At 46.8% G+C, this 24,043-nt stretch overlaps 1 protein-coding gene across 3 annotated transcripts in view; it reads left to right on the top strand.

The window, feature by feature from the left end:
• The window catches only part of LOC135909108 (uncharacterized), a 100,031-nt gene extending 77,969 nt beyond the window's left edge, over window positions 1–22,062 (top strand). For all 3 annotated transcript variants that reach the window (XM_065440938.1, XM_065440939.1, XM_065440940.1), the window contains 2 exons: window positions 19,999–20,377; window positions 21,948–22,062. In XM_065440938.1, the coding sequence (XP_065297010.1) occupies window positions 19,999–20,377; window positions 21,948–21,994 (426 nt within the window). In that variant the 3' untranslated portion in view covers window positions 21,995–22,062. The remainder of the gene's footprint in view (window positions 1–19,998; window positions 20,378–21,947) is intronic.
• Window positions 22,063–24,043: the final 1,981 nt, after the last annotated feature.

Here is a 24,043-nt window from a genome sequence, read left to right on the forward strand (position 1 = left end):
TACGCGTATCTAGTGATGCTGCGAAAGTGGCGGCTCCAGCAGCATGGTAATGACAGACAGTTACACGGATATAGGCCTATTAGCCCTGATAACGAACTACAGGGGCGCTGCGAGTGCCGCTCGCGTGACGTCAGGGCACAGAGTCACTCCTGTCGTCTGCTAGAGTTCGGGCGCTGTCCGGGCACTTTGTGCAGTATTTTCGTTGGTTCGCCCTCGTTCTCTCTGGTTGTATACTTATGGCGGTCGTTTCAAATATATTTTTATGACGTCTTTATTCACGAAAATTTATTCAAAGGGCGCATACCTTAGACGGCAATGCAGCTCTCAAAGGCAACGCTACGGTGCCAACCGAAGTAGCGCAGACCAGCCCATTGCGGGTTTTTCATGCGTGGATCTACAACCGCAAGAACATAGCATATAAAAATCTAGTTATATCATACCTGCCGTGGTGCAACGAGTATGTCACAAACACTGGCAATATATGACTTCTACAACAGTCACCTTGATTTTCATCCGCAAAAAGAAGTTTGCTCAGGACGAGTAGTTCATGGTGTAATATAGAATTTTTGCATTTCTTCACAGAAACGCTCGGCAGTAACACGAGGACTTAACTAACACTGCAGTTTGAATTCTACAAGCACCACTTGCTTCTTTGAATGCTTCTTTAATTTAGGCGGTTCTTCACGTGTTTATTTTAAGTGGCGATAATCTTAAGTAAAGCTAATGAAGGCTTACAGCTATTTGCAGAATACGAAAGGGCGTGTACCAATATATATTTCCTTTTCCGTGCTAGACGTTCAACTCACATGAGGAATTTACTGGTGGTTGTTGCTTGAGATATATACATGACGAATCTTTTTGGTGAACTGACACAGGCTGCTCGGCCCAAACTTTTTAGTGAAATATGCCTTTTTAACCGTATGGCTGCAGCCTGAAAGTCGAAGCGTCAATCATTAGTAGTATGGGATATATTGAAGCTATCGTAATTCCCCGGTGGGAGGTCAAAAATCAAGGGAACTATGTAGGGCTTGTGGTGTTTTCTTTATGAAGGTTTACGAGTTTCTCTTTTATGCACCGACTAAGCGAATAGTTCTCCGTTTGTATAATAAAACAACGCTGGATCGAGACATGGTGAGGCAAAAGGTGCTTGAATTTTCATTTTCTAAGTAACCTAAGCTGCGCTGTATTATCTCGAGAATGCTTTAGGCATTCCAATGGACACTGTAAAAAAATGCTTTATGGTTTCAATTCGAAGTTGCAGTGAACTGATGGGTTCTGCGAACAGTGTGTGCTTCGCCCATGTCCAGGAATTCTGGACATTCTCCTTCGGAACTTCACAGCAACGCACAAGTGTAACTCAATGGGAAAATTTTTTTTGAAAATAATCTTTCAGAATATCAGCTGAGGATCAAAAAGTTTCAACTGACTACAACAAGTGGGTAGCCCCTTCAACAAAATATGTATTTTGGCACTTAGTCAGAACATTGGTGGTGCGTTAAAGCAGTTGAAACAGGTCAGACAGGGGCGGTGATGTCCCACTACAGGAGGACATCGTTTTGCGCCTTCCCGCCAGAGGGCACAATGACTTGAAGAAGCACCAAATTTAAACTATAAAGCGGTTTATTACTGTTGGCATTGAGAAGGTAATGGTAATTCAATTATGGGGTTTTACATTCCAAAACCACTTTCCGATTATGAGACACGCCGTAGTGGGGGACTCCGGAGATTTGGACCACCTGGGGTTCTTTAACGTGTACCTAAATCTAAGTACACGGTTATTGTCACATTTCACCCCCATCGAAATGCGGCCACGTGGCCAAGGTAACGGTAGAGGGAGTGTTATGCATCCTGTTAGCACGCGCAGGTTTTTGAGAAGCAGCCGAAGATGGTATAGAGTGGCTATGCGTGTGCATGTCTTCAGCGCGCCTGGGTATGGTTGTATGCGCCTGTGCGCTCTGTGTATGACTGCGCGGGCGTGTGCCTCCGTATTTGCATTTGCATGCGGGCGAGTGCGTGTATGCGTGTGTGAGCGTTCGCGGCGTGTGTGCGCGCGCTTGCGGTGCATGCGTGGCCGCGTGTGAACGTGTACGCGTGCCAACGTGTTTTAGAATTTCAGCATGCACGACTGCGAGCAAATGTGTGCGTGTTTGTGTGCGCATGGATGCCTGTGCGTGCGTATAGTGTGTGTGTGTGTGTGTGCGCGTGCGTGCGTATAAAGGATGGAGAGAGAGTACCTGCGTGTGAGGGAGAGTGCGTTTTGTGCGGGGCAGACAGAAAGTGTGTGCGTGTGTGCGAGGGAGAAATAGCGTGTGTATGCGCGAGGGAGAGAGAGACTGTGCATGTGTGTGCGTGCGAGAGGAGAGTGTGTGCGCATGCTAGTGCCTCCATATTTGCATATGCTTGCATGCATGTGAGCGTTCGTGGTGTATGTGCATGCCTGCATCTGCGTGTTATTGCACGTGTGCGTGCGCGTGCTTGCTTGCGGCGTATGCATGGCGGCGTGTGAATGTGCACGTGTGCGACCGTGCGTATTCGTCTTTCAGCATGCATGCCTGCGGACAAAAGTGTGCGTGTTTGTGTGCGCATGTATATATGTGCGTGCGATGGAGAGAGAGTGTGAGTGCTTGTGAGGAAGAGAGTGTGTGCTCTTGCGAGGGCGAGAGAGTGCGTATGTGTGCGTGGGAGGGTGTGTGTGTTTTCGGGTTTGAGTGAACATTTTGCTGCTTACACCTACTCTTGGAAACATACGCTGTGTGGAGAGCATTAAAACCCGTGTTTAAATCCTCGATACAACAACGAATGACACTGCATTTGTAGCATTATCTCTTTCTTAAAGTGAAACCGACAAAAGAAATGCGCCTGTGACGTCAGTATTGTCGCCCTTGGCTTGCACGGCCCCGTAAGAAGCTGCCAAGCAGTTCAACTTCGTTATCTTGCTTCCGTTGGTGGCAGCGCAATGCCTTGAGAGCAATGACGCGCTAAATCTGCACTATCATTCAATCGTGCATCGTTTCTTTGACCAAGCACGCTTTCGGCAGCGCACGTTCGGTGCTACATTGACATTTGAACTTCAAACGGCTTGCCTTCGGAAAAACGATGTGAATAAATATCGACAGTATTCTGGCTGCAAGGAACATGCTCACAGAGCCATGCCATTCATCGCAATATCTCGAAAGGCTGGAAGCGGTCAGGTCGATGTTACCCACGATCGTTTTTCGCGTCAGTTTGTCTTTTAGAAAACGCCTAATTACAAAATATTTGTTCTTAGCTCTTACAGAAACATGATTAATAAGCATATATTCGCCCAACTACAATATGTCGAAGACAGGCTCCAGACTGCTACTTTGCTTTAGCCACCCAAAAACAATTATTTAAATGATAATCAACATACATTCGTAAATTGCCCACACAACTGCTCAACTCGCTCCGTATCCGGAGGTTACCATCTGAACACTAGAATGATTACAATAATGTCAGGAAGATTTACATGGAAATATTCCTTAATATTTGGTGCCGTTAAAGAAAACCGCCTGTATATTGATGGTGCAGTAGGCACCTAATAAATCGGGTGCGAATACTCGAACAGGTTTTCTTGACGGAATTCAAGTTGATGAACTTAGAACAGATGCACCCAACTGTGCACCTCTGTCTTTACAATGTATTCTCCTACTTTGTACAAGAAACGCCTCAGCGCCACGGTACATCAAAAAAGGTGTGCGGGAGCACTATTTGCTCTAATAGATTTCTGAGCATTTGTGGCATCAGGCCTGGTTTCCTTGCGTCATCAGGAATGAAAGGAGCGCATACCTAGGGGCCCAAGCAGGTAGACTACTTCCGCCACTCGGTCGGCGTAAGATTACAGAGACAGACAGACAGACAGACAGACAGACAGACAGACAGACAGACAGACAGACAGACAGACAGACAGACAGACAGACAGACAGACAGACAGACAGACAGACAGACAGACAGACAGACAGACAGACAGACAGACAGACAGACAGACAGACAGACAGACAGACAGACAGACAGACAGACAGACAGACAGACAGACAGACAGACAGACAGACAGACAGACAGACAGACAGACAGACAGACAGACAGACAGACAGACAGACAGACAGACAGACAGACAGACAGACAGACAGACAGACAGACAGACAGACAGACAGACAGACAGACAGACAGACAGACAGACAGACAGACAGACAGACAGACAGACAGACAGACAGACAGACAGACAGACAGACAGACAGACAGACAGACAGACAGACAGACAGACAGACAGACAGACAGACAGACAGACAGACAGACAGACAGACAGACAGACAGACAGACAGACAGACAGACAGACAGACAGACAGACAGACAGACAGACAGACAGACAGACAGACAGACAGACAGACAGACAGACAGACAGACAGACAGACAGACAGACAGACAGACAGACAGACAGACAGACAGACAGACAGACAGACAGACAGACAGACAGACAGACAGACAGACAGACAGACAGACAGACAGACAGACAGACAGACAGACAGACAGACAGACAGACAGACAGACAGACAGACAGACAGACAGACAGACAGACAGACAGACAGACAGACAGACAGACAGACAGACAGACAGACAGACAGACAGACAGACAGACAGACAGACAGACAGACAGACAGACAGACAGACAGACAGACAGACAGACAGACAGACAGACAGACAGACAGACAGACAGACAGACAGACAGACAGACAGACAGACAGACAGACAGACAGACAGACAGACAGACAGACAGACAGACAGACAGACAGACAGACAGACAGACAGACAGACAGACAGACAGACAGACAGACAGACAGACAGACAGACAGACAGACAGACAGACAGACAGACAGACAGACAGACAGACAGACAGACAGACAGACAGACAGACAGACAGACAGACAGACAGACAGACAGACAGACAGACAGACAGACAGACAGACAGACAGACAGACAGACAGACAGACAGACAGACAGACAGACAGACAGACAGACAGACAGACAGACAGACAGACAGACAGACAGACAGACAGACAGACAGACAGACAGACAGACAGACAGACAGACAGACAGACAGACAGACAGACAGACAGACAGACAGACAGACAGACAGACAGACAGACAGACAGACAGACAGACAGACAGACAGACAGACAGACAGACAGACAGACAGACAGACAGACAGACAGACAGACAGACAGACAGACAGACAGACAGACAGACAGACAGACAGACAGACAGACAGACAGACAGACAGACAGACAGACAGACAGACAGACAGACAGACAGACAGACAGACAGACAGACTGACTGACTGACTGACTGACTGACTGACTGACTGACTGACTGACTGACTGACTGACTGACTGACTGACTGACTGACTGACTGACTGACTGACTGACTGACTGACTGACTGACTGACTGACTGACTGACTGACTGACTGACTGACTGACTGACTGACTGACTGACTGACTGACTGACTGACTGACTGACTGACTGACTGACTGACTGACTGACTGACTGACTGACTGACTGACTGACTGACTGACTGACTGACTGACTGACTGACTGACTGACTGACTGACTGACTGACTGACTGACTGACTGACTGACTGACTGACTGACTGACTGACTGACTGACTGACTGACTGACTGACTGACTGACTGACTGACTGACTGACTGACTGACTGACTGACTGACTGACTGACTGACTGACTGACTGACTGACTGACTGACTGACTGACTGACTGACTGACTGACTGACTGACTGACTGACTGACTGACTGACTGACTGACTGACTGACTGACTGACTGATGAAACTTACGGGACTCATTCATAGTCCCGTAAGTTTCATGGCTACTCACTGCGTGAATTAGCTGCGATGACACTACCTCTGTTGTCGTTGTCGGTGATTTCAATGTGTAAGTGTGGGTATCGAAAAGGGAGCGGTTTACGGGTTCCGTGTTGCAGACATGTCCCTTGCGATGCCACACTGATCCGGCCTAACCGTCCATCCAGCGGCGTACGTGGAGATTTGGCATTCTCAAAGAATGTGATTGCAGTTGCGAGTGAAATAATGACGACCCTGAAGACAATGAATGAGTTTGTACCTTTTGTTCAAAATTATGTGTCACCTCCGAGTCATGTGCTAAAGAGCTTCGCTGGTCAACCACCTTCATGGAGTGGAATGGCTCATGATTTTTTTACTTTATCTCTTTCTTTCTTTCTTTCTTTCTTTCTTTCTTTCTTTCTTTCTTTCTTTCTTTCTTTCTTTCTTTCTTTCTTTCTTTCTTTCTTTCTTTCTTTCTTTCTTTCTTTCTTTCCTTTCTTTCTTTCTTTATTTGTTTCCTCTTTCATTCTTTTGTTCCTTCTTTCTTTCCTTCGTTCTTTTTTCCTTTGGTTTCTTCATTCATATTCAGCCATTGCATCTTTGCTTGCTTATGAGGGTATGAGCCATTCCTGATTATGCCGTTCTTTTTTCGCAAAGGAGCCATTGCTGCTGGTATTTTTTGTACCATTCCTCTACTTTTCGTGTATCACTCTTTTACTTTGTATCACCGCTTATTGGGGGGGGGGGGGTATGAGCCAGTGCTACGAGCCACTTGAGCCCTTCGCCTTAATAAACCGTGTGCCAATGCAGCCGGGCGGTTTGGGGCTACTTCCACCTCGAGCACTAGGTCGGAACTCATTTTTCCCTTGACTGCATACGTTTATCAACATTCATTCTAAAAAAAAATCCGGTATATTTTTTTTTTGTGTGTTAACAATAGACAGGTAAAATATATTCCGCAAAGAACTCACCCCAATACTTCAGTACTTTTTGTTCTAACACGCACGTGTGCGCTACTCTATTTGACACAATGTACTAAAAAAATTATCCATTGCTTTCCGCCCGGCAGCTGTTTTTATTCTTAATGACACCAGGAAACCGACCCTGATGCCACCAACGCTCATATAGTAATCGGGAGCGTGCACAATGTTCTCGCACACCTTGTGTGATATACCGTAGCGCTGAAGTGTTTCTTGTATAGCGGAGGACAGTCCGTCGTAAAAGCAGAAGTGCACTATTGGGCACATGTGCTTAAGTTGATGAACTTGAATTCCGATAAGAAAACCCATCGAAGCAATCGCACCTGCTTTTTAAGAAGCCTACTGCACCATGAATATCCAGGCAGTTATTTTTTAACGGCGCCAACCACTAATAGAGCAATATAAATCTTGCTCACATTATTGTTATCATTCGAGTGTTGAAATTGCTAGCCTCTAGATACGGAGTAACTTGATTAGTTGTTTGCGTAATAAACGAAGGTACGATAATTAAATTGTCAATAATTGATCTTAGGCAGATAACGGACATGAGTAGCTTGGAGCCAGTCCTCGAGATTATCTAGCTGAGCGAATAATTATTACACATGCTTCTCTATTGCACAAATATTTTTCAAGTAACCTCTTTGAAAGCATAACTGATGCTGAAAAAGAATGTTTAAAGGGCGACCTGACCGAGCCCAGTCTTTTGTGATAATGCGATCAATGGCATTGCTCCGTGAGTAATGTAGTACATTGCTTGCGGCCAGTCCGCTTTCGATGTACGTACGTACAGTCTTTGTCAAAAAACTTGAACCCGCTGTGAACGGCCGGGAGCGGCTGCGCTCCGCTATCGCGGCGCTGTCGCCGCCGGTGCTCGCTTGCGCCGAGGTTAAAGAGGGCGAGGGAAGCATGTCTCTCACTGTCAAGCAACCATTGATAACAGGGCTCGCTGAAAAACTATTGCAGTGGTAGTTCTGCCATCTGCGAGGTCGTCTTGCGGCCGCCGTGGTACGGCGCCTCGTGCGAGTAAATGCACTTGCCTAGGAAAAACTGCCCGGCTTCCATGCAGCGCGTTATACTATAGAAACTGTCCTAATCATCGAAATTCCCTATTACAATTTTATACTACACATTCAAAGGCAAGAGCCTTAGCCATGTGCTATTAGATAAACATTTTGAATGTGTTTCTGTGTGTGATGAAAACAAAAGATAAAATATAAACTGACATCTCTGTGCTGTCTAGCGTTGTTACAGGTTTTATTGTAATATACGGGCGATTCATTCACCGTTCGTTTAGAAAAGACCAGAAGCAGTAATTTCAACTACAGAGACTCTCTTCGGAAAGGGCCTGTAATCACTGTTAGAATACTTCAAATACGTTGACCGCACTTCTCTAAGGAACGACCACACGAGGGCGTTTGGCGTTGAAGTTCTTTAATTAAAACCACAGTGAGATATGAAAAACTTGCGGGACTACAAGACGTTTGCCCTGCCTGAGTAGCTGATTGAATTAGACCCTTTCCCTCGGCATTTCGCAAAGGGCCCACTACCTCGCCTTTTTTTATATCTTCCTGCATACTGCCTCATTGTCGTTAGGGCTCACTTTCATGCACACGTGAGGCCAATGTAAGTTCATCCTGTTTGCATTGGGCATAACGCGTTTGAATCGCGCAAAGTAGACCCGGGCCACGTGATTATAGGATTCTCGTATAGTGAAGGCGTCACACCGGCGGTGCTGTCGCTGTCACGGGCTCACTGGAAACACTATTTTGGGCATAGTTTACTGAGGTATCGTTCGTCTCTACGAGAAAGGGCTTCACATGCAGTTTTAAGAAAATGGGTTATACGTAGCGTCCTTTCAACCAGAGATCTTGGCTACTTTACAGTCAAACACATGGACAAGCTGCAATTGTTCAGGGGAACCATAGACCAAGCCACACTCAATGCTTTCAGGGCGTGTTCCCCCCTGTGATTTCGTCGAGAGATGCAGGTGCCACCACCATCCTGAAGCTTATGCTTTCTTGAATAGTTTTCTACTTGTGAAATTCGTGATTACAAATACGACATGCCATTGTGACACATTAATTAATATATCATTCAGCTGCAGAAGTTAGATCTTAGCTACGATCCTCGCAAAGTACCCGTGTTCGAGCATGCGCAGTAATATTCATAGCGTTGGTCCTTTAATTTGGCCCCAGGAAACATTCACTGATGATTCCGACACTCGGAATTTCAAAATTTGTGCGTATCACGTTTGACAGCGGTCGGCAGAGACCCGCGCCCGCTCATCCAGCATACGCTGAAGACGGCATGCTAGCCACTCGGTGGCTTCCACTTCGCCACCGCCGCGTGGAAGCCGCGCTGTCCGCACTAGTTTTTCACGAGCGTTGTTATCAAACGAGGCTTGAGAGCAAGAGCATGCAAGAGTCATGCGTCCCTCGCCCTCTTTATCCTCGGCGCAAGCGAGCAGCAGCGTGCGCCGGCGCTGGCAGCGCCGCGATAGCCGAGCGCAGCTGCTCCCCGGCCGTTCACAGCGGGTTCAAATTTTTTGACTAAGACTGTACATTTTTTTTTCGATATCAAGCAGTTTAAAGCTTTAATGCCAATACAGCAGCGAACGTGTGCCGCCTAAAACTTGCTTGGTCGAAGGAGGGATGCACGACGCAATGATGGTGCAGATTTAGCGCGTTATCGCCGTCAAGAGGCAAGGGAGATAACGAACGCGAACCGCTAGCAGCTCCTCGCGGGACCGTGCCTATGGTGATAGTGCCATCGAGACAAAATACAGGGCGGCAATACTGACTGCGCAGGCGCTTCCACAGCGAGGCTGTGTACCTCTGGCCCGAAATGCATTTGTCGTGTCAGAGAGCAGAAATGCCGGCCGATCCCGGAGGTTGCGGAGTATCGGACTGTCATGCGGCGGAGGTGAAGCAGGCTTCGAGTGCTCCGCCAATAATAATAATAATAATAATAATAATAATAATAATAATAATAATAATAATAATAATAATAATAATAATAATAATAATAATGGAAGATGATGATGATGATGATGATGATGATGATGATGATGATGATGATGATGATGATGATGCAATGCTTCTCGTCGGTGGGTATGCTGGAATCGCAAATGACCTCACGCGCCGAAGGCATTGCCATATAGGCAGAGGAGGAAATGTATGTATACTACCATACAAACTTAACTCGTAAGAGGAGAGGGGCGCCGACTGTAGGGTTGTGTGTGCTGTACAAACGAAAGACGGAATTATGATATCCACTGTCTATATATATTCAGGCACACCCAACTGCGGTATTAAGAAGTTCATGACCACGCGCTTTGCATTGGTTAGCCGCGATGACACTACACTTGTGGTCACCATTGGAGGCTTGAATGTGGGCATTTCAGTACCAGAAAAGAAACGGTTCACTGAGCTTGTGCAAGAAGAATTTGAAGTGCTAGACCGATCGAAGTAACTCAATTAGGTAACAACGGTCATGCATAGCTTCTACTTTGGCTAAGATTCTGTCTAAGGTTGTAACTGGGCTAACCCGTATATGTCACAGTAACCACAAGGCTATCGTCACTACCATTACCAAATGGTGAAAATATATGCATGACCCCTTGTCTAATCCAGTCTGATGTGCTACAGCTTAGCTGGTCATCCATCTTCACAGAGTGTAATGGCTCCTAATATGTTCTTTTTCTTTTTGCGTCGGTTCCGCTTTCAGAAAGTGATAATGGTATAAAGGCAGTGCCATTCAATCTTGTCTCTGTGAATATAAATAAGATTCAAGTAAACTCTATATCTGCGCCGTGCTTGCTTAGTGTCTGTGGTGTTGGCCTGCTAAGCACGAGGTCGCGGGGTCAGACCCCGGCCACGGCGGCAGCATTACTATGGGAATGGAATGCGAAAGCACCCGTGTACTTAGATTTAGGTGCAAGTTAAGGAGTCGAAATTATTCCGGAGTCTCCCATTACGATGAGCCTCATAATCACATTGTGAGCTTGACACGTAAAAAGCCCATAATTTTATCGTCAATATTTCATTTGCATGCGAGAATAGGTACAAGTAAAGAAATGCTAGCTTCTCACACACACCTATACACACAAACATATTTTCACCACACACACACTTTCTCTTTCAAGCACACAGACGTAAAGATAACTGGCATCTTCACCTCCACGCACATTTCCACGCGCCCACGCATGTACACATAAAGAAAAATGTGCGCACGTGCACACGTACACTGAAATGCACGCATACACAAATGCGCGTATGCACGAGGACGCATAAGCGCGCTTGTTCGCACGCAGATTCAAATAGGGAGACACAAGCGCGGGCGAACGCACAAACTCAAGTACACGCGCATGCACACTCAAGACGTGCACACGCATATGCACTCCCTCTTCCTCCCTGCTGCCTCTCAAGACGCTACTGCGTGTAGAATGAATCACACTTGCACTGCAATTACAGTTCCAACGCCAGCTCTAATAAATCACCTTACAGTTTAAATTTTGTGCTTCACGAAGTCAATAGGGCTATATTTTTATCTATACTGACTACAAGAGTGTGGTTAGTGTAGGAAGTCGCCATTTTTTACTTGGCTTAGAATAGTTTAGCTCTGCCTACCTACCCGTCCTAACGCTCCTGAGGAAGTTCCCAGCAGGCTCTGCTTCGCTGAGCACTATCGAGTCGCCCCACAACCATGACCAGAGTCCTGCTTTATACATCTACACCTGTGCCTTATGGAGACTGTGTGGTGTCTCCTCTCGCGGAAGTCCTCCTTGTTCATCACGTTGCTATTCAGCAAACCTTCGTCAGTATCACCAACAACTCTACCAGCCTTCAGCTCGTCAACTTAGGAATCGGTGACCACGTCCTACCACAAGGCATAGCCTTAGGTACGCTGTATTCCTTCCAAGTTTGCCTATTTTCAGCCTCGGCTGCTTATATTACGTCGTCTCCCGTTGACTCTTCTTTTTTGCCGGCTGTTCTTCCTCAGCTTAAAAACGTTATTGCTCCCGAACTTCCGCCTCACCACGCCAACTAGCTGCTCTCCGCGTTCAGCAACGTTTCTGACCTGGGCCGCCCTTTTGGCCAGACCTCTCTCACGACACACCATACTGACATGGGTGACGCACACCTTATTCACAGGCGACCATACTGTCGGTCCTTGCACGAATGACAAGTCATTCAAACGGAGGTCGAGAAGATTCTCTCTTGATGAATCGTTGAACCATCATCCAGTCCTTGGGCGTCCCCTGTCATTCTAGTTAAAAAGGACGCCAGCTGGTGTTTCTGCCTGGATTGCCGGCACCTCAACAAGATCACCAATAAAGACGTTTATCCTCTATCACGCGTTGATTACGCCCTCGACTGCCTCCACGGTTCGAAGTACTTTTCTTCGATGGACCTTGGTTCCGCTTACTGGCAGACTGCGTCGACGACATGGACCGAGAGAAAACCGCCTTTATAACAGCCGATGGCCTATACAAGTTCAAATTTATATCATTCGGCTTATGTAATGCTCCATCTACTTTTGAATGCATGATGGACACACTCCTTCATAACCTCAAATGCTTCATCTGTATTTGTTACTTTGATAACGCCGTCGTTTTTGTTCCTACATTTGCCACGCATCCGGAGTGCCTCTCGCTCGTTCTTTCTGCTTTCCTCAATGCTGGCCTTCAACTTAATTCGTCTAAATGTAATTACGGACGGCGCAAAATTACTATCCTCGGTCATATTGTTCATTAATCTGGTGTGCGCCCAGGCCCGGGAAAAGCTCCTGCCGTACAGAAGTTTCCCGTGCCAACATGTGCTAAATATGTCCGGAACTTCGTGGGCCTGTTCTCGTATTTCCGCCGCTTCATGCACAATTTTTCGGAGGTCACTCGTCCTCTGCTCTTCTGAAGGCAGGTGCTTCCTTTTCTTGGGGACCTGAACAAGCAACTGCCTTCTCGAAGCTTATCTCTCTACTTACATCTCCATTTCTTCTTGCGCACTTCGACCAGACTGCTTCAAAAGAAGTGAGAACTGATGCCAATGGTTATGGAATCGGTGCCATTTTTTGCCAACGTCAACAAGGCCACGACCGCGTCATTGCCTACGCCAGCCGTCTGCTTTTTCCAGCTGAGCGGAAATATTTCATTACTGAACGTGAGTGCCTTGCAGTTCTCTAGGCAGTTGCGAAATCGCGCCCTTACCTATGTGTTCGGCCCTTTACATTCACCACAGACCACCATGCACTCTGCTGGCTTTCGTCCTTCAAAGGCCCTACCGATCGCCTAGGTCACTGGGCACTACGCCTACAGGAATACCCGTACACAGTTGCTTACAAGTCCGATCATTTATACCAAGATGCCGACTGCTTGTACCGCCACCCAGGCGATGTTCCTGCGACCTATGCTTCTGCTCTGTATTTTCTCTCTCTGCTTAGCTGACCTTGCTACCGAACAGCGCCTTGATCCAAGCATACGTGGTTTAATGGAAAAGTTTACATCTAGGTCATGTGACCTTTCTCTTGGTATGTTCCTACTCAAGGACGGCATTTTATATCGGCGTAGCATGTACCCCAGTGGATTAGATGGTGCTGGTTATTACGCGGCATCTTCGCACTGCTATTCTGTCCAAGCTGAACGATGTACCAACTTTTGGTCACCTCGGGGAATCAGTACGTACGACCGTGTCCGGCGACGATTCTTTTGGCCTGGTACGCACCGATCTGGCCGCCGCTACGTCGCTTCTTGTGAGTTACGTCAACTCCAGAAGAAACCATCTGAGCTCACTGTTCGTTTACTCCTACCTCTTGGCTTTCCTACCGAACCCTTCTATCGCGTCGGTGTAGATATCTTGGTACCTTTCCCCAGATCTGACTGATGCAACAAGTGTATTGCCGTCGCAACACATTATACGATTTGGTTCGCGTTCACTAGAGCTCTTCTAACTGACGTAACTTAATTATGGGGTTTAACGTGCCAAAACAACTTTATGAATATGAGGCACACCGTAGTGGAGCACTCCGGGAATTTCGACCACCTGGGGATCTTTAACGTGCACCTAAATCTAAATCCACGGGTGTTTTCGCATTTCGTCCCCATCGAAATACTGCCGCCGCGGCCGGGATTCGTTCCCGCTCCCTCGTGCTCAACAGCCCAACAGCCCAACACCATAGCCTCTGAGCAAGCACGGCAGGTAATCTTCCGACTGGCGTAGCCTACTTACTGTTGTAATGCACAACGTCCTTGTTCGCCCCGGCGCTCCTCGTCAACTTTTTACCGACAGGGGTCGCTCCTTTCGACAGGGGTCGCTCCTTTCCACATACCTCGGAGGACCTTGTCCTCCGAGCTATGTGGAAAGGTGTAATGGTTCCAGGATTTACTTTTGGAAAGGTGGTTGTTTGCTCTAAATCAGCGGTACGATCAGGACTCGATGGGAACCAAAGGTCAGTGGATCGCCTCGCATTGGGAGCTCACGGGAAGACTACAAATGAAGCTTTGCAGGGTGATACGGGCTGGACTTGTGTTGAAGTGAGGGAAGCTCGCAGTAAAATTGGCAGTATGGAGAACGGCTGAGGAATATGGAAGAAAGTAAATGGGCTGGGAGAGTGTTGAGATATCTGTACAGGAAAAACATTGATTCGCAGTGGAGGAAAAGAACTAGGAAACTTACCAGCAAGTATGCGGCCTTTAGGGTGGGCAACACAGCAACAAAGAACGTCAAGCTGAAAGTCAGAGAGCCTGAAATAATCTCATGGGTATCGGCAATGGAAAAGAAACCTGCCATGAGTAACTACTTTAGAGGAAAAACCGAAATCAGGAAAGAAACCATTTATGATAACTCAGACGGAAGCTCATTACTTTTCGAAGCGAGATCGGGATGCTTTAGAACACGTTACTATAAAGCCTGATACAAGAAGGAAGAGCAAGCATGTGCTTGCTGCGGTAAAGCTAGGGAAACTATGGAGATGGTTTATTAGAATGTCAAGACGTCTACCCAGCAGTCGATTGAGGCACTACTGACATGATTGAGGCACCACTGTCATGGCGTGTTTCTTGGGCTCGAGCCCAAGAAACACGCCAAGTTGCTCACCGTCGCCTCTGTGCTTCTCAGAACAAGAGTAAAAACATTTGTGACAGTAGTCCCCGGGACGCCGATTATATTCTCGGGGATCTTGTCCCTCTTCGATCTCCCAGCCGCCGTTTCGGCCTCTCGGAAAAACTGATATCCCGCTTCTCCGGCGCTTACCGGGTCCTTTGTCAGGTAACCAACGTAACCTACTATATGTCTCCGGTCACACCTACTACTCGCTCCATCCAGACTTCCCATGACGTCGTTCAGGTCAGCCGCCTAAAACGCTACCAGCCCTTTTCTGCCTAAAAAGCATCGGGATGGCGCTTCCACGCCAAGTGGAAATATGTTGCGCAGCTCTGCGCAAAGCTGAGGAAGATGAGCACGAGTTTAGGTCTGAAGAAGTGAACGCTTTAATGACTAGCCTGCTGTAGGCTTGGCTTTGTCAATTACTGTAAATTACTGTACATTCTGTAAATAAAAAATATGGGGTTTTACGTGACAACACCACGATCTGATTATGAGGCATGGCGTACTTGGGGAATCTGGAAAATTTCGACCACCTGGGCATCTTTAACGTACACCTAAATCTAAGTACACCTGCGTCTTCGCATTTCGCCTCCGTCGAACTGCGGCCGCCATAATGTATATGCGCTACTCGTCTTGCTTCTTCTCTCAGCAAAAGTATTAGTCTAAACCTAACTTAACGGGAAGCTTTAGCTCCTACCTGGGAAATCATCAATCCTTTCTTCTTACAACCACTGCAGCGCAATTCATGAGTTATGTTGAACTTAAAAGAAACAGTTAAAATTAGATTTCAGAAAGCCAATTTTTATTTAGCTTCCACTTTTCTAAATTCTAAAAAAATGCGAAATCTCAAGAAATAATACTCAAAGTATACAACTCTGTACCTCAGCAACTAAAAACGATATGGAAATTCGCTAAGCTGCGTCAAATATTTCATGTAATGCACACAAAAATGATATATCATATGCTACCCTGAAATACACCCCTAACTCCTGAATATGGTATTCGCAAAATCTTAACAGGCATTGTAACTTCACATAAGTTATAAACTCATACATCGAATTTGTCCAATTGAGATGCTCCAAGCGATGCAGTTTAGAGGGATACGATATCAGTTTTTATCCTAACTAACGGATTCGTAAACTTCGTACTTCTTTTTCAAATTTGCCGATTTCCGATAATTCTTGTCAATAATGCTATGGCCTAGTTCAAAATTAATATTGCAGTGATCACTGTGATTGAACGTTCTCTCTTGAATGCAACAATTCTCAATCATATCGGTTGAGCGATTTTCTCATAAAATCATCTATGCGTTTTACATGTATTTGAGCAGCCGGCATCGAAGAAGGGCCCAAGCTAAAGCTTCCTCTTATTGAATCACACTGATTCTTAGAAAACACAAGAAAAATAACGCTGACTATACCGAAGCCCGTGGCCGCAGTTGTGCACAAATAAACAGAAAAACAACGAAGAAAGGGAACCCAACGCAAGCTTTGCGGGAGCTGTTATCTCGGCCAGACATCTCACCCGGAATGTCGACGAACTGTCTGGCAAGGTCTCTAGCAAAATCGTCGATTCATTGCAAGTCGAACAAGTAGCAGGTTGTCTTCAAGATAACGCTGATACATAAGCGCGCTCGTTTCCAAGTGCCGAGGGGAAGCAACAGTCTCAGGGTGTGCTTCTTTTTATTGTGTTTTCTTTAGTTGTGCGTCATGGCATTTCAAATCTTTACGGTTGATACGCCATGTGGTGGCGAAACTGAAACTAAACGCATGTCCAGAATTCTAGGGTATGATAACGACAGCTGGTTGCTACCGCTGCGTGAGGGGTGTGCTATATTGTCAATAAAGGCTACTCAGGGCATCCATGAAACATTTCATCGCTTGCAATTGATTGGCTCTCGATCTTAATTTAACCATGAAACTTTTCTCTCAGGTGATTGCTACTATGGCATTTGTGAATTAACTATGTCAATACTCTACATGACGCCCCATCGTGTTAGCAGCCATGAGCAATTCGTTTTTTGGAGGCCTGTTTCAGAGAGGGGTGAAAGTAGCATCAAACTTTTTCATAAGAAATGCTCGCCTAACGTTTTCTTTTACGCATTATTAAATGACCATTTTTGACTAGAACCACTTACCAGAGTAATAAGAATCATGATGACAGCGTAGCTGGGCAGTGTCTTTCTTACACGGATAACGTATGTTGACGCCAATTACCAAGATTTTTCTTCCATGTAAAATGCAATGTCTCTCATAGCTAAATACTAAGGTAATGTTAAGTGTTTAGCCAAGCATCATACACAACTTCGCGTGTTCAATTTGCAGACATTCTTTTTACGCAAAATTGATAGACAGACACGGCGCATATACGCTATGTAAAACCACTAGTCCTCTTCAACGATGCATAGTTTGCGATATCCAAGCCCCAACTTTTCTCGATTCACGTGCTTCTGAAGAAGAAACTTGGTTCAGGCATGGCAGCATAAAGCCGACATACCCTTCAATAAGTACGGCTCCAGCCACCTATACCCCAAGCATACACCAAGGGAACGAGCACGCGCGGCAGCATAGCGAGCCGCAGCGAGCAGCGTCCTGGCCATGACGTCACTCGCGAGAGGACGCCACTCCAAATTCTCGCCGCTAATAAGCTTCCTACTTGTGGCTTCGAACGGTTTTGTGATTTCGTAAGCTGACCATATCCATCAGCACAATGCGCCATGAGTGCTACAATTTCCAATGATTACGCGCATATGCCGATACTAATTGCTTTGCTATGTTGAACAACTGTGAGCGCTGAGACACTTAAGAAATAGCATCACAGATGACGCCACAAGGATGGTGGAAGTCGCAAGTCAACACATATAAACAAATGTGGGTAATTAACATCATTTCCATGGTAACTAAATGACAAGCTCCCCTTAGTTTCCTCTAGTAATACTTCTTGAAATGTGTGTGGAATTTTGCTAATTTAACTGTTTATCGCCGTATACGAGTTAAAGGAGTACTGACCGAAAAATGTTCGATCTTGTTTTTTCTGCGGCAATAAGTAGCTAGTGACCCAACAATCACGGCACGAAACATCATTTGTTTCAGGGCATGACAGGCAATTATATAGAGTCTTGTACGTCCTAGTTTCGGTTTCGAAGAGCAATGAGATAGGCCAAAGAAGAAATGTAAACAATGCTGGGCACGTGACTGCACAAAACTGTGACGTAAGCATGCCAACACGCTTGCCGGCGTGCGAGCTTCGTGTTGCAGGTTCGTCTGCTAAGTCTGCACGTGCTCTGCGACGTCTTCGCCATAATCGTTGTTCTTGGTTTCGTCCTCAAGCGGCGACTATTTCCTGCAGGCGGAAGTCGCCGTCCTATAAGACGTGGCCAATCGCTTTTTATTTGATGCACTTCAATGCAGCGACTCAGAAGGTGCAACGAGTGTCAGCAATACGCATACGCACCGCAATAAGCGTTATGAACCATTCGTCGAGAATGCTTTTGGAATGAAGCGTATTCCGGAGCAGAACACAAGGTGAGGTAAAAGTCGGCACAGCATCAGGCTTGGGTTACGTAGTCTTCGTGGACGAACATAAGACCGGCCTAAGATCCGCGGGTTTTGTTTATACCAGGCACGCCCTAAATGAAAGGAGCAAATATATGGTTGCTCTTCGACGGGGGCCCATTCTAAGCGTCCAGAGGCGCGCACGAACTTGGACCACTTCTACCGCTTATCGATGCCGACGGAAGCGAACGACCAAACCAGGTGCGCTGGCGATCCCTAGCTCGCTGGCCGTCGGATCCGAGGCCGACGGCCGTTGCGATCCGCACGCAACTCGTAATAACATGCAGACGTTGATTGTTAAAACAATCAACGTCTGCACATTCATGTCGCTCATAATTGACAGTTCAATTAGTTTTCTCGACGCCGTTGGTAGCGCTGAGAAAACAAGTCAGCCAGGCGAGCCGCTTCGCAGGGACCATTGCTTCGGCGGCTGCGCTGACCGCTTGCGAGGCAAAATCACGCCAACGATTCACTATTTCGCGCAGCGTTTTATAACATGCGCACTTTCGACTTCACCTTACAATATGAGCCATTTCGTGTCAGAAACAATTGTTAGTTGATTTTTGTGCTGCCGTCCGCGGCGAAAAAAAAAAAAAAGACTGGGGCGATCGGAACGGAGAGAAACTTGCTCGCCGGGCCCGCCCCGACGGCAGCGCAAACACGTGACGTAGCGTATTCTCGGTTGTTTGCAATTCTGCCTTGATGTCGATGTCGCGAGGTGCTGCCTTTTTCGGTTGGCTGCCAATACGTACTTTGAAATAGGTTTTAAATTTGTGCTAAGCCAAATTCACCCTTGATATTTCGCAGACGACGTGTGTGTGCTCAAATAAATGGATCTCACATGTTAACTCGACTTCGAAATTTTCCGTCAGTACTCCTTTAACCAAAATATTTAGGAGTGCCACAGACAGATAACTTATAATCGCTTTTCTTGTCTCCCGCATTATAAGTTTTACGATGTTCTATAAGCTATCGAACCGGCAGATGCTGTCTATAGCTTTCTTTTCCATTTACAACGAGGCATATTGGACGCGTGTGGCCTTCAGATCTGGCATCGCACATGTGGATCGCGATGCCTGAGCATTTGCACACCCGCAAAAAAAAAAAAGCGAACAAGTATTGTTTTTTCGTGCTCACCCTTTCAAATTTTTTAGTCAATATCCTCGTGCATCCAACAATAGAGATCGCCTGTGGTGCTTGCGTAATATATTACTGTATTCGATGTCTTACGGTTGCAGTTGATGGCGCTTTGCAGCAGAACGCTTTTAACACAATGCTGATATTTCTTATTGGCAATTTTCAAGATGCTCGGATTCTAGCGCTACGCTACCGCTTTTCCAGCGGAGCTAATTTAGATGTCTACGTTTTCGCGCACATTGTACGATACCAGTCGCGGGTGCAATATAAAGCTCTTCGAACTATTGAGCCATTGCAGCCTCATCAACGTTTGTTCGGCTTTAAACCCCCCAATGGCTCATTTTCCTACCTGCAGGAAACGACGAGACGGAATGCCTCCGCCGTCCTCGCCGCAGCTATGTTCGTGTTAGGCGAGGAAGATGGCCTCGAAGGCGCTCGTTCTATCGAGCTGACGCACGACCATCCTCAACTCCTCGAAATGGTCCGCGAAGGTGCTGACGTCTCCAAGGCCGACGCCAAGAAGATGATCAGCAGCGCCCTGCTTCGTGTTCGCCTCTTGAGCCTCGACGAGTTCATGAGAATGACCGGCGTCGTCAAGGAGACGGCGCAATGCTTTGCAGATCCTGGTGCCAGGCGCCAGCTCTCTGACATGAACGTCGATTGCTGGCTACACATTCGCCGTTTTCTGAAGATAGCGGACGTTCTGCACCCTCGAGCCTGTCTATGTGAAAGCGGTACAAGGTTTTTTTATCATCCTTTTATTTTGCTGGGGGGGGGGGATGAAAGGTCAGCTTGCTCATTACATTTGGAGGAATCTGAATATGTATAGCTGTCAGCAAAAAATGATGGATTACAAAAAGGGGTCATTAGGCTGCAACATGAACAACAGGAATAATTGTTAAAAATTTCGTTACATATTGCTGCCATACATGATCAGTTTCCCAACGGATAGCTATTTATGAACCTGAGATTGATTTTTCTATCTATCATATTTTTATTTCACAAGATACTGAAGGCCACAGGTGGTCCAAGTTAGACTGCAAAACTGTTAACTCTACACAGTCCGCTGTGACAAACGGAAAAAGTTACAAAATCTATCTCGTGATTCAACTATTGCGAATGCAACAAAATTAACGGTTTATGCGTCGTAAATCGTCCGTACTAGCTTGGACTGTCCTTTGTCACACCTGGCAGGACAAAGCAAAGACTACGTTCCTCTTTTTATCGCTTCACCGCTTTTCTATTACATTAATTAGGCTGCTGGTTTGGAGTCCCTCTGAACTGCGTAGCTTGCGCAATGTTGCTTTTTAAGTCTATTTGCACATGGATGAAAGAGAAAGACTTCAACAAAAGACGAAGGGGCTAGCCCACTCATCTTGGACTTGGTACTTCATTGGGATAATTGAAACGGTACGAACCTAAATAAAAGAAAGAAATCAACGAGAAAACTGTGCAAACTAACTTTACGCTTGAGACTTGTGTAGCCTTTGCAAATAGAGTGTTGTGTGTGTGTGTGCGTGTTTGTGCGTGTGTGCGTGCGTGCGTGCGTGCGTGCGAGAGCATAGAACTCGCATGACCATTTGTAGTTTCATCTTTAATCTTAAACAAAAGTCATCGGCCTAAACGATACAACGCATACTAGCAAGCCCCAGGGCACCCCAAACATGTTACTATGATTGGTTTTCCACAATTAAGTTTATGTTTGGATCCCCGGGAGATAGGTGCACTCTAAGTAAAGTTTACACCCTTTGAGTCGTGTCTTGCCACACAACAATAAACGTCATCTCTCTTGTCTGCATTTCCTTTCTTTAACGCTGCGAGCCTGGTACTTCCCAGTAACGAACGGCATGCACGTTATCAGCATGACATAGCATTCCCGACAGGAAAGTAGCGGGCGTGGCGTTTTCAAAAAAGGATACGCAAGCAAGGCGGGAGACGATTATTGTTGTGTGGCAGATATACACCCCAAAGGATGTACTCTTATTTTAGAGAGTATAACGTGACTTCCTTGTGAAGAAGTCGGTCACATGGGTTGGGAACATTGCGAGATGGGTTTTAAACATAGCACTCGCAAGGGTCGCTGCATAAATCAGTAAATAAATAACTGACTAATGAATGCATATCTACAGACAAGTTCGCTGGGTAATGAGTTCCTGCAACTGAGTAAAATAAATTATAGCTGCTGATATAACCAGCCTTTCTATTTTGTACAATAGAGCACACATAACCAGGTTGCATAAATATTGCTCCCGCACATGTCTTGGTAAAGCTCCTTGCCTATATTTTCTGAATATTTTCCTGCAGGCCGGCAGTCACCGTCAGCTGAGCAGAGCTTTCAAGCATTAGCATAGAAGACATGGCAGGTCCCGACGGCGGTGACGTACAGCTGAATTGGCATGCAATAAAAGATACAGTCAATGAGTCAATCAGTCATTCATGTCTGTTTCCACAATGGAGAGCAAAGAAGGTTTTGGAAATACAAATTATCCACTCGTGTATGCACTAGAGACCACAAGCTGGATCTTTTAATTACACAGACATCTTTAGGATATGGGGAGGAAGAAGAAGCATGTGCCTGCTGCGGACGCGTCTGCGCCAGCTCCCGTTTTCTCGCCAACTTAAATGTGCTTTTTGCCCAGTTTTGCACCTTTTCTACCCGGAATCGGATTCTTGAAGTTCTTTTCTACCTAAGAAGACCACATTTCGGCAAGTGCGTGACCTCTGTACGTTTTTACGAGTGATTTCATGTCTCGCCGCCCCGCCTCGGGCTCTAAGCCTAACGGCGAGCATGGCCGCCGCCATTAACGCCCGTCTCGACTCCGACAAAGCCGCCGCCGACCCCAGACCTCACCACGCCCACCCCGGCTGCGGGGCCTCCAGCGATCACAACAAACGAGCCTTCCACCCAAGAACGACCCTACAGCGATGGCATACGAAGTCAATGGCGAAGACATGAGCCCGGAAGACTTCACCGCAGACGCTGGGTAGACTATCGTGGCGCCGCGCCCGTCAGTAATCAAGACTGCGTTGAGCCAGCACAACCTCGTTAACCATCAGCGAAAGGGAGGAAATACGAACGCAACCGTCTCAACAGCGAGAAATTCCTCGATCAAAGCAAGCAGAATGCCCGCGCTGCCCCAAGATGACATCAAAATTGACTGATCGCAATGATCGGCTTTAGACCCGGGCTATCCACCCAAGACGCCATGAAGCTCCTCTAGCATGAGATCATTGACGCAGACACGAGAGACGCGAGAGTAATCCTAGGGCTGGACCTCGAAAAGGCATTCGATAGTTTATCACATGACTACATACTCAACACGATCTCCAACCTCGACCTCGGCACGAGACTCTACGCTTATACAAAATCGTTCCTGAGCGACAGAACGGCCACCCTCTGTCTAGGGGAAATCAAGTCCCAGAAATACAAACTCGTCGGCAAGGGCACACCGCAAGGTTCTGTCATCTCTCCAAAGCTTTTTAACCTTGCGCTAGCCGGCCTAGGCAAGAAACTGGATCGAATCGAGAACGTCAAATACACGATATACGCAGATGACGTAACGCTCTTGGTGCCCGGAGGTAGCCTGGGATCAATTGAAAGCGCTCTGCAGTAAGCGGTCGACGCGATCGAGGAATACCTCGCTCCCACCGGCCTGCGATGTTCGCCTTCGAAGTCGGAGCTCCTCGTCTACAAACCATCGAGAAGCGGTCCCAAGCCAAAGAACGAAATCAGAGACACACACTCCATTACTCTCAGAACAAAAGACGGAGGAACCATTCCACATGTCAGCAAAATCAGAGTCCTTGGGATGCTCATTGAGAGCAATGGCTCTAACGCCGCGACAGTGGAGATCGTGACAAAGTCGAATAATGCCTTGAATCTCATACGACGCGTCGCAAACAGACAACACGGCCTTAAGGAAGAAAATCTCCTCAAGCTAACACACGCCTTTGCGCTATGCCACTTCACCTACGAGGCGGCCATGCACAGATGGAAGGTAGCGAAGAAGGACAAACTCAATGTACAACTGAGGAAGTTGGTCAAACTAGCGCTGGGAATCCCCAAGAACGCCGAAACAGAGCTCCTGCTGCAACTGAGGGTACACAATGCACTTGAAGAAATTGCCGAAGCTCAAGAACGGGCTCAATGGACAAGACTCTCTGGAACCAAACCAGGGAGAGAAATCCTAGCCAAACTAGGTCATGACACCACAGTAATGGAGAATCTATATCAAAGCGTTCCGACGGACACACGCAACTCCTACACGGTTCGCCCACTGCCGCAGAACATGAACCCCGTGCACCATCAACCCAGAAGGCTGGCACGCGGATCATTCATCCTTCGCGAAATACGTGATAAGAAGATCTTAGCCTGTTTCGTAGACGCGGCACAGTACCCG

This window comes from Dermacentor albipictus, unplaced genomic scaffold, assembly GCF_038994185.2.
Source record: "Dermacentor albipictus isolate Rhodes 1998 colony unplaced genomic scaffold, USDA_Dalb.pri_finalv2 scaffold_24, whole genome shotgun sequence".
Taxonomy (NCBI): domain Eukaryota; kingdom Metazoa; phylum Arthropoda; class Arachnida; order Ixodida; family Ixodidae; genus Dermacentor; species Dermacentor albipictus.